The 16,460-nt window shown below is 39.8% G+C and overlaps 1 protein-coding gene across 1 annotated transcript in view; it reads right to left on the bottom strand.

Annotated features, from left to right (window-relative positions):
• Positions 1-9,273: 9,273 nt before the first annotated feature.
• Positions 9,274-16,460, bottom strand: part of LOC140276902 (M-phase phosphoprotein 9) — a 29,502-nt gene continuing 22,315 nt past the window's right edge. The window contains exons 20-24 of the mRNA XM_072371751.1: positions 15,603-15,723; positions 14,296-14,384; positions 11,225-11,424; positions 11,021-11,089; positions 9,274-10,120 (exon numbers count right to left, since the gene is read on the bottom strand). Coding sequence (XP_072227852.1) covers positions 10,019-10,120; positions 11,021-11,089; positions 11,225-11,424; positions 14,296-14,384; positions 15,603-15,723 — 581 coding nt within the window. The 3' untranslated portion in view covers positions 9,274-10,018. The remainder of the gene's footprint in view (positions 10,121-11,020; positions 11,090-11,224; positions 11,425-14,295; positions 14,385-15,602; positions 15,724-16,460) is intronic.

Genomic DNA, 16,460 nt, shown 5'->3' with positions numbered 1-16,460 from the left:
ACAAAAACAGGATCAGAAGCTTTAAGGGGTGAGCTAGCAGCATGCAAAGTAGAGCATGCACAAAGGAGATAATTAATGCAAAGTAATTAGTGGAGGCACTTAAAATCACATTATGAAAGGTAAAACCAGAGAGGTCATTGCTCAGGATTTATTCAGCTAATTTGAACGTGCTGCTTAATCTAAATAATAATTAAAAACAAAAACATATATATATATATATATATATATTCTGCTCTTTTAAACAATTTGACTCAATTTTCTGAGGTCTTATTGAGATGCATGATGCAAGCTTTGGTCAAAATACCAGTTGGTTTAAGCTCAGTGGCTCTTATCTCCGTCCTGTTTTGACACCTCTTTGTTCTAAGCAAGTGCTCAACCCCATCCTTTTGGCAAGGTCAGCGGAGTTGCAGTGTGTTTACGTACGTTACCCGTCATCAAAATCTGGGCATCCATTGTGCATTTCAGTGCAGTAAACCCAAACATAATAAAGCTATTCCTCCAATCATACCAAAAACACCCCAGCTCTCTATATAGATATAGATAGTTACTCTATTGATCCCAGAGGGAAATAGTTTAGCAGTGTAGCTGTAAATTAGCAGCTGATGCTAGTAAACTGCTTTCTTATCAACAGTAATGGAACAAGCTCGAGATGTACGCAGCGTAAGTAGTAGTAACACACGTGTACCGTTAATTACTGCGTTTAAACATTCTGTATATATTAACCTCATTAAACGATTGTACTTGGAGACCTACATCTTTATCATATGCCGACAATGTAACCGAGAGCGGTACACACTCTTCAATGAGAGTGAGGAGAGAGAGTGAGAAAGTGAGGAGAGTGTGTTGAAAACACACCTTATCCACACAGCTGCAGGTTGCCCGAATTATAGAACGCAACCGTTCAACAAGAAAGCTTCAGTTGACAAAGTAATGTGATAACAATACTGTTCATCTTTCATAAAGAAAAATAATAAAATATTAAATGAACCATGAAGAATTATTTCTCAGATACTTCCATCTCCCTGCTCTGAGAGCTGGAACTGATCCCTCTTTGTGGCTCAGTTTCTTCAGTCCAGCGTTAAACTGGACCAAGTTATTAAAATAGTCGGATGAAAAGTGTTTGTTGCACATACACAGTCTTTAGCTAACTTTGCTGGAACATTAACCTAAAATATAGTTTATCCACTGGGCTCTTATATCCTCTCAGGCTGCTGGTAGTTGTAAGATGCATGCTCCTAAGTAAAGCTGACAGCAGAAATTTGTAATGAAAAACAGAACGACTCGTTAAATGAGGAACTTTCAAAGAAATGGGAACTAAAAGAAAAGCCAGGATTGTGTTTTTGTGGAGTTTTATACTTGCTGGTAACTTCAGACACCCTAATATATGCTCCCAGGAACAGGAAAAAGGAATTTTTCTACATAATCTTTGAATCAATTAATTCATTTAAAAGCTACAAATGCCTTTGAATGCAATCTGATCAGTCATTATGATGCATTTAAACACCAATAAAACAAGAAGAATTGTTAATAAATACATTTCAACAATGAAAGATGAGAGCACATCCGAGAAAAAGAACAACAAGCAGAGTCAGATGTAACTAAAGCCGTTCCTAAAATGTAACTAAAGCATCTGATAATCAAAGGTGGAGGTGGAAGTTGCCGTTAATACATCAGGAAACAGAAGGAAAGCAGAGGTGGACCACGCTGTTGATTGAGTGGAGAGATTTGAAGAGCTAGAGATAAAGTAAGGCGATCAACTCCTCCACCCAGAACCATTAGCTTTTGGCCCAGCTCCCAGCCTCAGAGGCTGGCTGAAACACAGCCATCCACAGGTAGATTATAGGGATGCAGACATGGAAGTAACACCAGGTTCTTTCAGCTACTTTCACCTGCTACAGAGATTAAAAGCTATCAAACTAAAGGTCCTACAGGTCCATCTCTTGATTAGAAAGCATATTACAGAAATGTCTTTAGTCATGTTGACATAATTTTTTTTATTTATTTTTTTTATTTAGGATATTCGAGGTATCCACAGGATGAATCTTGGGGTTATAGTGATATTTCGATTTTTTTCCTCCAGTAAGTGAAATGGCTTTACACATGTTGAATAGATTGACATGAAGTTTAGATCTAACATTCACACCACCAAAAGGATGAACCCTAATACTTCAAATGACCCCAAAACGTTCCACCTAATGCCACCAGAAGGTCAAAGACTACCAATTAAAATATCTACATCCATAAGATGGAAGGGCACAATCGCTTATTAAGACATTTGATCAACAGAGGATGATCCCTCATGACTTTTGCAATCCTCTAATACTCCACTAACAACACTATGAGGTTTACATTTTATATCTATCCATTCCATTTCTATACCCGCTTTATCCATTTCAGATCAGACCTAAAATCATCAGTTACTAAACGTATTTATAGTTGCATCACAAAATACATAATATTTTTTAATTTATTCATTTATTTACAATGCACAATGTCCTTTGCAACCTAAGCTGAAGACTTGTGGGCAATCAGTCAAACCTTTGAGGAAACAGACGCAGAGAGAGATTACTTTTAACTAACACAGCGACACTCGAGGTATCAAATAAACTCGTTGCTCTGCCTCATCAATACCTCTGAATCTGTGTGCGGCTGAATATTTAATGAAGACACAACACCTCACTGCATCTGAACAAAGCCGTGGGGCCATTAATTAGACAGAGTGCTCAGACCAAGCACCACAAACATGGCCAAACGTGATGGCTTTCAACCCCACCGCCCCTCCCATCCCATCGGTCCTTACAGATCCATCCCATAGCAACTGGAGATGTCATGGAGGTATAGATCTATATTTAAAGGGTTCTTACGAAGGCACCATCTGACTGCCAGCTGTACATCCCGATAATATGAGTCTAAATATGGCTTCCTCCGTTTGCATCAGCAGAGCACGTACTTGATTAGAAATACCAATACCACTCTTCAGACGCACAAGCCCTATATTGTAAGATAATAAAGTAGAAGCTCAGGCTTGATAAAAACTAATTATGTTGGCAGCTGGGTTTATATTTAATTATTTTATGTAATTCATCTTAATTTTGTCTCTTAATAGAGTTGTCTCGTGTTGTTTTTTTAAATTGATGGCAAAAGTGCTGCACAAGCTACACAAGCAAATGTTTTAGTTTTTTCTGTCAGTGCACATAAAGACTGAAAACTTTGGGGGAAAAAAACCCAAAAGAACACGCAGGGGGACTTTGAAACAACTTAACCTATGTACATACACCAGTATTTCCTAGTTCCCAGTGTTGCAAAACAACTACAAAGACAAATAATCAGACTAAAAAAAAAAAAAACTCAGTCATAAACCAACCTCAACGCAGGATGAAAATGGATGTCATTATTCTCTAAAAAAAGCCACAAGAGAAATACTCAGAAGGCAGATATAAAAAGTAAAGATGGACATACTTTGAAAAGCAAAAGGAGGCTTCAAAACAGCCCAGGAGAGAGAACAGAGAGTTGGAACCTTTTTAGGTTTGGAGGGCTCCTAAATAAAATGATCCAGAAACATCCAAATGGCACGCCCTGATAAGAGCTTATAAAATCCCCCAAATTTTTAATAAAAACAGCTTCGATGCTTCCTTTATCATCTCCTTTTAGCATAGCCAACACTTGACCATCCTTTGTGAATGGAAAGGAGTTAATTATGTCCCACAATTCCTTGCAGCTGCAACTTTCAAAAGGGACGCTCGATTATTTTCAGACAAACTTTGATTCATGTAGATGATTATGAGGGTAAAAGGGTTAGTAGGAGCACCAAAGACGAGCAGCTTGAGACAATATCTTTCACTTTTGTGGCTTTTTTCCCCGACTTCTCCTAATCCTCTACCTCAATAATGGAGTGATAATTTTATGTCATCTTATCAAGATACAGATGATGTATGATCCCTGAAAAAAACATAATTAAATAAAGAACATAATTGAATAGGTATCTGAAGCATTTTTAAAATAAGTCAAACAGGTATAATTTCTCTACTTTAGTTGGATTACAGTGTATTAGATTGAACTGGGATAACTAACTAGACAGTCTATTTTCTCTTTAAAGTGCCTTGCGATGACTCTTGTGAATAAACTAAACTATAGTGAATTTCTCTGTAATAAATAATAGGAACACAAAAATCAGACCAACCAAACTCATTTCACTGTTTTGGATCATCTCGTCTTTGCTCTCCTCAATCATTTTACTATTACAAACCGATGCAGAAGTTGCTCAAGTATCCTATGGGCGTAGGCCACCGACACAGGCGCCATGTCAATCTGACACTGAAGCAAAAATAAAGAAAAGCGAAACACTAAGACACAATAGATCCATTAAGAGGCATAAAGTGTCCACAGATGGACCACAAAGAGTCTCCAAATGAGTGACACACAAGGACAACTCTGAGGTATTCAAAACCACAAGGATTAAGACAACCATAATGTACCAAAAAGGAATAAAACTCAAAATGACCTCCTGGAGATGTGAAACTACTGCGCTGACCAAAAGGCTGTGCCCTGATGCCTGGTTTTATAGTGCTTTTCTTTGCTATCAACTACAGTGACAATGTTTATTGGTGAAACCACTAGTTTGCTGTTCCAAACGAGGGATAGTTCAAATGTGGATGCATGTAGGGAAGGATTGTGAGGAGAACGCAGCAGATAGAGTCTATTTGCAGCGCTCCGCTTCGACAAGCTGAAGCGGTGGGAGGGGAGCTGATGACAGCAGAGGCAGACAGACAGGCCTTAATCCAAGAGTCGCTCGTTCACATCCAACGTCATACACACTCCAGCAGCCGCTCCCCACTCAATCCTGACTGAGAAGCCGTGATCAGTGGGCTGGAATCCCTCTGTTTACGCTGCTAAAAATAGATTTCACACACTGAGATGACGTGGCTGCTCGTGACAAGACCCCCACCCACCCTCCAAAGCTGGAGTCTTGCTGTTATTATTAAGCAGCCTTCAGCCTGGCTTCATGGTAACTCTAAAAAAAAAAATCTTTGTAGGGGATGGATAGATGGATGGATGGGTGGATTGATGGATGGATGAAGAGAGGAGAGGAAAGTGGGGGCGGCAATCAATACTATGACTCATTCTTTCTGCAGTGGCTACTTCCTAACAGCATTCATTAAAGCAAACCTAATCATTTTGGCTCTATAATCAGATCCTGTGAAGCTCCATCTTCTTTCACTCCCCACTGAACACATTCAAATCATTCACAACAAGCCTGAAATAAGAGAAAATAGGACCAGTACATCATGCAAAGGGGTCTGATTGGTTGCACAGATAGGAGAGCTGCATTGCACAAACCTCAGATAAACATCATTTTAGTCTCATCAGTAGCAAGTATTGGCTCTGGGTCACGTTTACACCAGTGTAGAAAATAAATTATTATTTTGCAAGTACAGAACCTGTATTCTTAACAGTATTTCAAGAGTTAATCATTTTCTAGAAAACAATTGAAAAATATGGATGACTCATCCTGCATTTAGGGGCGCATACAGTCTTTGCATTGCCAATGTAGAATGATGGATGAGCCGCTAGGCTGCTGGAGCTCTGCCCAACCAGCCTCCTGAGCCACCGGTTTTAACGTGTTAGAAAATAACATACTGTAAGCATCAATATTTCCCAATAGATTCTTAATGAATCTACCGATTTCATGCTCGGTACATACAAGTGCGCGTTTGTCCAGAACGCATTGGGCAGATTGAAACTTTGCATCTTGCCTAACTCTCAAGACCTTATAAACAAACACACCAACAGCATAGTGATTTGTCAACAACAAGGCATCCCTAGCCTACAGCATACTCTGCAGTATCGTTTCTTTGGATATCCACAGAAAGATTCATTTTCTGCCGTGCCACACAGAAATCTTAAAGCTACACTTATTCTTCAAAAGATGCGTACGCACAGTCGGGTTGACAGAAGCTTTCCAAATGTGTTCCTGGAGAGTTTTGGCTCCACGGCAGCGTCTGTATAAATAAGTTAAAAGGTAGTTTCAGACCACACAAACAGCTTCTTAAGCGTTCAGGGCCTAATCGCTCCACCTCTAGTAGTCTGCATAAAACAGGATGAACGGGATAATGTGCGTGTAAATAGGTGTAATTTCATTACCTATCGACACAAGTGTGTTTTTGGTACAGTGCAGAGAAGAAGGAGTCAGTCAGCTGGGATTTACTGACTCCACTCTGCCAACCAAATTGATACAAACTTAGGAAATGAAGAATTGAGTTCAATGTTGAACACTGCTGATTGTGCATTCTTAATTACTTAATGCCCGGTTTTGTTAACGAGTGGAGAAGTATTTCGTTTGTCATGTATTCCTCTGAACACCTGCTCAACAGATGTTGCAATGTGCCAAGAAAACACATTTAAGTATAGCAATGCAAATATATATATATACATACACACACACACACACACACTGGTTGATATATAGATGAGAGGGGTCAGGGGGATACAGTGTAATTTCTTTTTCTTGCTGGAATTACACTTTAAACTACAAGGGGGAAAAAAAGCGATTTTAAACAATAACCAGTGACACTACATGTCCAAAAAACTGAAAACTACCAAAAAAAAATTACCATAAAGACAAGAAGTACAACTCCTAAATAAATCAATTACAACAAAAAGACTACATGAAAATATCCACAAAGGGATGCAGAAAACAAAAAGACGAACAGAAAAAAACTAGAAAGTGTGGTGCAAAAAATAAAAATGAGTATCCAAGCACTGTTAAGGTGAAAAACACAGGTTTATGGAACAGTTATTGTACAAGAGAGAGCTACACTTCGACACAGAGCACCTGTGTCAGAGTGTAGCTCTGACTTACATTTTCAGTGCATGTTGTATTATACCCGAATGTCTACGTATCAGACCATGCAAGCTAACTTCTTCTTATCTCCTGATGAGGACGGCCTTGTGGAGTGCACAAACCAAAATGAACAATGAAATACAGAATTGTTTGCTTGGAAACATCTTATCTCTCTCGTGCCTGGGAAAGAGAGACTAAGTGTCACAAGTAACAAAAGATATATTGTACTGTAACATCTGGTGCATCTAATGCCTGGGAATGAATATCAAGTCTTACAAGTGATTTAAGCATGATGAGACAAGGCTAAATAAAATTTTCCATTACAAAAGACACAAAGAAGAACCACAAAAGAGATGCAAAACACACAAAAGAAAAATCACCAGAAAGAGATCAAAGACATTACCAGAAAGACACAAAATGCATCAAACTGCAAATAAAATGTCCACAAAAGGATTAAAAATTAATAAATTAAAAAAATGACTAAAAAGATACTGAACAGTTTTGGATATTCAATATGACACAAAATGATCAGAGCATCAAAGCAACATAAAGCCACAGAGGGAGAAACAGAACAACTACAAAAGTGGCATAAAAACACAAAGATGCAAAACAATCACAAAGACACAAAATCCTCCAAACCGCACGAAAATATTCACAAAGGATGACATGCAGGAGGACAACAAAAAGAAAAAATAATTAGCTGGAAAAGTTATAGAAAAAAAAAATAAGACACGAAATTACCACAAAACGTCATAAACACCACAAAAGATATGAAAAACAACCACAAAGACTAGCAAAAATCACCAGAAAGCGATAAAAGAAATAAACAGAAATATAAAAATGCCCAATACTGCAAATAAAACGTCCACAAAAGGATTCAAAATAACCAAAAAGACGCTAAATCATCCGAGTTTTACAAATCCAATACGGCACAAAATGACCACAGACATGAAAAAGATTTACAAAAATCACCAGAAAGACCACAACTAAGAGCTAAAACAAACAAAACTATCAGAAAAAAAAAAATCACAAAAAACAGACACAAAATCTCTGCTTCGGGCTCCCGGTCTGATACCAGACAACATAACTGTGTTCATGCAGCCCAGCTGGAGATCAGAACCAGATTTATGGACCCCATGCGGCCAGCTTGAGGTCACACTGCTGCTCATTAGCTGTTGCTTCGCGTCATTAATCTAATTAATGAGAGGTGGGTGTATGTTAATTAGCAGCTGATTAACATCATCAGCGGCGGCTCACCTGCAGCTTCTCAGCCGGATCTCCTCATCGCAGTAATCGGAGGAACCCACCGACAGCGTCAACTTCATGTTTAATTCCCCCACTCACAGCGCTCAGTCCCCGGTGTGTGCTCGCCTGTCACCACCGCCCCTCCGTCCGGGTCTCAGCCTGCTTCGTGCTGCCCGGCAGCTGATCTTTACTCAGGTGAACAGTGACATCAGACACAAGGACAGCCTCCTGATGGACAGCAAAGAGGAAGGGCGCCCCCCAGCGGCGCAATCGCGCACGTTTGCCAAATTTTCCCGCTGGAAAATCAAGCAAAAGCAGTAACACTTGAGAGTAATTTGTTTTTTGTCCCCTCCCTGCAGCTCACAGCTGGGACCGATTTATCATCTCCCTCGCCCCGTCCCATTTCAGTCCAGGTTATAAAGGGATAGTCTGTGTATTTTCTGTTTAACCTTCCACTATTTCCCAGGAAGTCTGTGGTAAACTCAACAAGACAGTGCTAAGAACGCTCTTTTTTTTATTGTTCTGAACCACATTCTTATTGTTTTTACTTTTTACTGTCACATTAGGTCTGTCTTAAATATTTGGCACCTCATTCACGTAAACATGTTCCTTGAGAGTCTGATTTACTGTTAAGCATTTTCGTTTCTGAACTATAAATTTAAAGTAAAACTAAAGGATTTGGTCATTTTTTGCTCCTTGGCTCCCCCAACAGTTGTGGGATGTAACACCACCGTCATAAAAAACTATTTCAATGCAAGCCCTGCACATTTACAGCCATGTACATGAAGTTTTGTTAAGTTAAACAAGATAAAAAAGATGCAGTAGAAAGCCAGAGTAAACCTCAATTGACTTTAAAGTAAAACAAAATGGTGCAGGGCTGGAAACCAAAGTCGTAAACTGCGGTATCTCAGCTGCTCTAATGCTGTTTCAGGCTCAGAAATGTTCATAACAGAAGTCTGTTTACTACAAAATTAGTCAGAGGGACTTAGTTTTAAGGTTCACAAACTTCTCTAGAGTTGCTTTAATGCTCAATTTTTATAGAATGCCACACACTAAGAATAATTAGTAGTAACTTTTTCCACTTTCAATCATATTTCTTTGTAATTTGCTGCAGTTCTATAGAATAACTACACTATTTGAATAATAAATGGGTCGGTTCTGATGAGGTGCAAAAAGTAAAAAGGCTTACATCTCTAGTTATTACAAAAAAAAGGTTCATTTATTGTGCAACAACATTACAGGTCCAGTGAAAGTTTTGCTATTGTAGGAAAACAATAAAACAAAGGAAGCAGAAAAAAAACAAAAAAAACAAAAAAAACTTCATGCACAATCATCCTCGCTGAAGGACAAACAGTGAAATGTGCTGGTTTGGTTCTGATAAGGAGAGTCCGGTTCTGCAGCAAAATTCAATCACAAAGCAAATAAACGACAAGCAGGAATGGAAAGTAAACAAAGGAACAAAAGGCATTCGATTCAAGTAAACAAATATTTCCTTCAAGTTCATTAAGTTTGGCCCAAAGTGAAACGTAAAACCTGATGAGGAGTTCAAACTTTGACATGAATAAATACACGTGTATCGTGTCAAAAGGACAAAACATCAATGTTTGTGAACAAAATTATAAAATGGCAGTGAAACTTCCCAGGTGAAGAAATGTCTTTGCTCTGATCGCTGATATTTAAAAATCTACTTAATGTGGTAAAACACGTCCGTTATTTGAACATTTCAGTGACTAAAAAAGTAAACGACTTTACAAATCTGCGTCTTACTAAAAATAGAAATCCAAAAAAATTGCAATATTTTTTTCCGACATATAAAAAAAGTATCCCAGAGTAATAAGTAATACGTATAAAAAGATGTTGGTAGGAGCTGCTGTACAGATGGGAGCGGAGGACAATCAGTGCAACACGAAGTCGTAGCAGACACTGACGTTGCTATATGTTGGCAGAAGAACGGAGGACGTGGAACCTCTTCAGAGTCATTCGGATGGATCCCAGCTCGCGATTCAGTCTCTCCAGACGGTTCTCTAAGGCCACCTGAGGAGGAGTTCGATTAATCCAGCGAGCAAAACATCAAACCCTGTCTTCTCTGGTGAAAAATGCATCAAATTTCATCATATCTGAGCCAACCTGCAGTCAGACTAAAGCTTCGTAAACTTAAAAGGCGTCGTACTGACCAGTTAACTTGAAGTTTTTGGAAGTAGTTTTGCTGTTTAGCAGATTTTAGTTGTAATCTACAGGTCCCATCAGATTGGTATCTGGAGGGTTTGGAGGTCGGAGGCTCTTTGACATGCTTCTTTCTGAGCTGTTTTCAGGTCTCAGTACTGTTTCAGTACTGTTCCCTCTGCAGAAACCTACTCATGGGGGTGGGGGGTGTTGCCATACTGTACGGCTGGTGGGTGGGAGGGATTGTGGGAGGTGTCAAAGTGAAATCCATTGCAGTGGATTAAGATGAGAAGTGTTGCTCACTTTACCTGTCAGTGGTTTTAATGTTATGGCCGATTGGTCGATGCACTAATTTACAAGCTTGATTAGTAAAATGAAGTTTATCGACTAAAACAGTTGGGATCTGGTCTGCAAGTACACTCAAATATGATGAAATTGAACATGTTTAGTACATTTATTTTTAATAAGGGTGGTGAACGGTTTAAAATCTTCGCTGAAAATCAACCAACGTGTCGGGCTGGATGCATTGGAATGGAATGAGGGGAAAAGAACGGTAAAGGTCCCCAAACTACTGAACATTTTTGAATAACTGTGTTACTTCTAGCCAAAAGTGGACTTTTGAAATACATCTAAACATCTGCTGAACATTTTGTCCTAAACAAATAAAAAGATCCAACAATAACAGCAAACAAATGCTTCAGGATACTGAGAGTTTCAGCAGCATTAGTAAATGATACCAACACGCTCGGTGAGTGTTTCCTGGTGTCTCACCTCATCTAAGCGGGTCTGGAGACTCACTCTGCTGCCTGCTCCAGGCATCCGGCTCAAAGCTGCCTCAATCTGCACAACAAAAGTCGACCAATTACTCACAAAAACGGCACGAAACTGACAAAGCACTGGACTTCGGCCGAGTTTCAGAAGTCCTGTAAAGTGCGGAGTGATATTCTGCTGACGTAGCGAAGCAGCGACCCCCACCTGCAGTTTCTCCTGCGTCAGCTCGTCAAGAAGTCGCTCTGCCTCGGCCAACGACTGCGGCCTGTTGAGGCTCAGCAGAGCCGAGTCCTCGCAGGAGTCCCGCAGGTCCGGTCCACTGAAGACTCGCTGCTCCTCCCAACCCAGCTGGGAGTTCCCGTCCAGCGGTTTCACGCTACATGAGGACTCCTGCTCCTGAAGGTCTGAAAACAGGAAGACGACATAGAATTTATAGTTTCTTATGAGCAGACAGGAACACGTCTTCCGTACAATCCTGCTTTACCCCCCCATTTCTTCATATATTACTTCCATTTAGATTCATCTATGAAAAACACCAAAGATAACAGTTTGACAGGCAGAAAATAGGATTTTTGCTCCAACAAGGCGATTCCCAAAGAGCTATTAGCTGAAAACTTGTCTGGTATCCATTCCTCATCTTTAATAAATACTGTTCAGAATTGATCATAAAGCTTTTTAACTGAATGAATAAAAGCTCAATTAGAATCACAGCAGGAGTGAAGACACGCGTGTTAAAATCACAATTATTGAACCCTAACTATTGGAAATACTTGCTTGAGCTCTCACTAAAGTCTGTCCTTTATATTTGTGATTATATTTCAAACATTTGCAAAAGATCAACTTAACGCTTCAAATTGTTGTGTTAAAAGATTTAAGGTGCTAAACAGTCCGAGTTCAGAGGAGAAATTTACACCTTTAAAAATGATTAAATGGAGGAAACACGATACAGTGAATGTAAAATATTACATTCTAAGTATCAGAAGTTGTTTTTTGTCCCTCATCTATGAAAACTGATCAGATTCCGGATTATAGTTCTGTTTTTTATTTTTATTTAGTACTGTTTTATGTACATGTTTTGAAAAATGAATCTTAGAAAGAGTTAATGAGCATTCATCAGTCAGCTCTTCTTCCTCCTCTGATGTGGCAGGACGGCTTCCTTCTGGCCAGTTTGCTCCTCTCTGCCGCTGCTCTCAGCTGCTTTTCTTGTTGGAGCTCCTGTTCAGACTCCTCGCAGAAGGCCTCTACGAGGTTGAACTGATTGAGGTTTTCAGCCTCTGCTCGGTACCTCAGACGTCTTTCTCTGTGGAGCATCGGCAGCAGCTCATGGATATCAAGATGAAGCGTGTCCTGATGGCTTTCATCTGACCCGACCGCAGCTGGATGCTCTTCAGAGACCTTCTGGAAGTTCTCCAGTGACTCCATAAGAGCGTCTGCGATCTCCACAGCCTCCAGTTTTCCGGCCTCACTTTGGGCCCTCAGCTCTTTCTCCTTCTGGAGCTCCTTGTGGAGATTCTCCAGCTCCTGCTTTGCATCTTTGAGTTCAACGTTGAAGTCGATGGCGAGCATCTGCATTTCAGCCTCGTGTTTCCTCTTCAACTCCTCCACTTGAACTCGGCTCACCTGGTGTTTGTTCACACCTCCAGCTTTCTTCAGCTCCCGAATCTCCAGGAGCAAAGCCTCTTTTTCCTTCCTCTCAGCTGAGATCAGGTCTTCGTAGTGGAGTTTAAGGTCGTTCTTCTCCAGCTGAACAGCCTCCATTTCCCTGTAAAGGGCCTTGATCTCCTGCTGATACAGGCTGCAGATGTCTGAGTGCAGATGTTTGGCTCTCAGTTTCTCCATCGTCTCTCTGTACATCTTGAGCGTGGCGCTAAAAAAACACTCGTGTCCTCACAGTTCTCTGCAGAGCTCTGCCTCTTACACGCTTCCAGAATGTGACGTCACAGAAGCATCTTATGGGGCATGTGACTGCTTCAAAGCTGCCGTGGCAACATGATTCCTCCTCTGTTGGAGGTTCTGATGGGCCCCGCACCAAACCAGCTGGTCCCAGATCAGCCCGTCCAACTCAGAAACCAAGTTAAAACTGATGCTGCGTCACATTTTCCTTGGAAAATGGAAGTCACACCCGAGCTGAGTGCGATCCAGACGGAAGCTGGAAAACCAGCAGCACGTTGTTGTGCTAACTGTCAAAGTTTAGAACATATTACTGTGTGGTTTGTACATATAAAAAGCCACAGCAGCATGCTCACTGATAGATGATGTGCCACTGATTTAATGAGACTCAAACTGACAAACGTGCTCATAATGGGTTTTTCACGCCAACGGTCGCCACTTTTTAAGCACGAGGCAGCCGTGTTGGGTTCAGAGGTCGTTCTAATGGGACCTAACGGGACCCTCCATCTGACTCCTGTTGGGAGGGATAACAAGCTGAACCCTCAGCTGTGAAAGTAACAGAGCATCACCCTGATCACTAACTTTTAAGTAATAATTATGAACTCTGAAGCTGGAATAAAGGAATCACATTTCTTTAGCATGAGTCTGTCTCAATTAAGACTCCTTAAATGAGGAACTTTCAAACAAAGGGGAACTAAAAGAAAAGCCTGGGTTGTGTCTTTAGGGAGTTTTACACTTGCTGGTGACTTCAGACATCCTGATATATGCTACCAGGAACAGGAAAAAAAAAGGGATTTCTCCTGAATATGTCACCTTAAATGTCTGTAAAACCCTTCAGTGTCATTGTTTGGATCGAACTTTCTCCTTAGACCTGTCCTATTCAGCGGGTCTACATCTGCTTGTCCCAGGATTTAAATTCCTCCAGGCATTACAGACGAATCCAATCCAGAGGCTATTTGTATAAAATGTCATGCACGCCTCCTTCTGAACAAAACCGCCAATGAATAAATAATGCATGAGACCTGAAAAGTTTTCAATGCCGTCTCTTTTCTCCAAACTTTCAGACAAAAGCCTTTAAACGGTTTACTTATTCATGCAGACTCAGTTTGGCCGTTTCGCATCTAAAAAAATGCAAATAAATCCTCATTAATCCTTTAAAATGTTAACCAGGTACTTGCCTCCTAGTAGATGAAGTTAAAATAATCACTGTGGACAGTCAAAACTCAATGAATCAACACTCTGTTTAGATCTGTTTAGACACGACACCACCACAGGAGTTTTCTTATTTTTATCCTGGACAGTAAAACATTTTAAGCATCGCACTCACAATGTTACTCAGTGTGATCTAAAAAGATTGGAGGTTGGATTAAAATGACAAATGTTACCGTCTTTATCTGCTGACGTGAACTGGAGTCTCTTTCTGGGACTGCCACTGTGGAACGAGTGACGTCTCTTGTCGACTTGCCCATCGACTCTGTAAACAGCCCAAAACGAGACCTTGGATGAGTATTTACTAATTCATTCACAGATTCACTGTGCTTATAGTTGGTTTGTCTGTTTTTAAACAATAGACACACATTCAAAAAACAAAAATGGTACATGACAGCACAGAAGTGCCGTCTATTGTATTTACAATCCAACAAATAACCGTTATATAACAAGAAGTCGGTATTTCACTTTATTTCACTCGATTATAAAAGCAGGAAAAGGTTCTTTTTGAAGGTATGCCGACCGAGAGGAGCTGACAAAAGAAAAGAAACATTTTAAATAATGTATCTCAGCTAAATTTCTTCAAAACCTCTTCCTTAGCCGAGCCAAATTTGTACTGAAAGTGAATGATTTGAATCGATATCGAATCAAATCGCAACCTTTTGAATTGGAAAAGATGCCATTTTTGCTCAAAATAAAAGATATTTCTTGGGTAACTTTGTCTTTAAGTAAGTTCTGCTTGATTTCCAGGTTAATTTGTCATTTATCATCACACCCATAACTCATAATTACTCTTTTAATATCAACCACATCTGTAGACAAAAAACATTCTTATCCCTTTTCCTTCATCTTGTTATATCATTGAACCATCTTTTAATAATCTACTTTTTAATTGCTTCTCCACAGACCTTTAAATCATCCCCACAAATGTTTTCTTTGTGTTTTTGAGGATAGAAAGCACAGAAAAAAGGTTTTCTTTCATAATACTACCTATAAACACAATGTTTTGTTTAAAGGGGTCATAATTGAGCTTTAAAGCACTTTCTTTAACCATTTCACCCAATTTTCTGAGGCCTTATTGTGATGTTTGACACAGGCTGTTGCTGTAAGCACCGTGCGTCTCGTCTTTGCTCCATTTCGAGCCCTCATCTTAAACAGTCTGTTTTCAGGCTGGAGTCTTAGCTTGTCACCTTTAATTGTTGAGCCCCCACAACAGAGACTTTACGGCCACACTGATGGGGAAACATTCAAACCAGTTTAGATAAACCAGCTCCACTAAAACCTAAGTTTGTTATTCAATCTCCAACCAAACTGCACAACGGTCACATCAAGGGATCAAGCTCCTGAGCTCTATTTCAGAAGGACTTCAGACATACTCACACCGTCTGACATATAACATGTAAATAAGTCCTGGCTGTGAAGTCCCTGCCTGGACGGAGCTTTATCTGCTCTCTCTTTATGATACAAGTGGGACTTTTCTCACTTTTGCAGCAGGTGTTCCTCTCTTGGCATCAGGTGACCAAAAGCAGTGGAGTAGTTCTCAGAGGGGCAGCGTTTAGGGCTGGACTTGGCAGACAGGGGCTTGAGTAACGTTTCTCTCTTTGCTGGATGGAAGAAAGAAGCGCATCATTAAAACTGAAGCAACGTTCATCAAAAATTACCTCATCAGGCCCTTCGTCTTATTTTAGGAGGGCTCAGTTTACCTGTGTGGGAGATATTCTGCAAAAAAAAAGCTGTCAAATGTAAATAAACACAGAATGTAACGATTTGCAGATCTCACAAACCACTATTCTATAAAGAATAGAACTTAGAAAACATTAAATGTTCGAAGTGGGGCATTTTTTACAGTTACATGAAAAATAGCAGCTGATACTGAATTTAATGGTAGCGACACGTCACGTAAAAGTTGGGACGGGGGCAACAAAAAGCTGGAAAAGTAAGTGGTATTATGGAGAAACAGCCGGAGGAACGTGTTACTACTAATTAGGTTAGTAATGTCAGCAACATGGTTGGGTATGAAGAGAGCACCTTAGAGAGGCAGAGTCTCTCAGAGGTAAAGAAAGACAGATGATATATGATAAATGTTTCAATACTTTCATATACATCATATACAGTAAAACAGTTTTTCCTCTAAACAATTTAAACTTGACACTTTAGCATGTATTCCACTCCTTCATATTTAAGTCCAATTACAGTTGCAGCTAATATGTAATCTTCTTCGTGCACAATACTGTTTTATTTCTTTGCTTTTGAAAACAAGTGAATTTAAAAAGCATAAAAAAGCACATAATTACTTATAATAGTTTTCATTATTTCATTATTAAGGGAGGAAAAAGCGGAT

Source organism: Leuresthes tenuis, unplaced genomic scaffold, assembly GCF_036924035.1.
Source record: "Leuresthes tenuis unplaced genomic scaffold, fLeuTen1.0.hap1 SCAF_19, whole genome shotgun sequence".
NCBI lineage: Eukaryota > Metazoa > Chordata > Actinopteri > Atheriniformes > Atherinopsidae > Leuresthes > Leuresthes tenuis.
The sequence above is the reverse complement of the archived record's forward strand: the minus strand, read 5'-3'. Positions and strand labels throughout refer to the sequence as shown.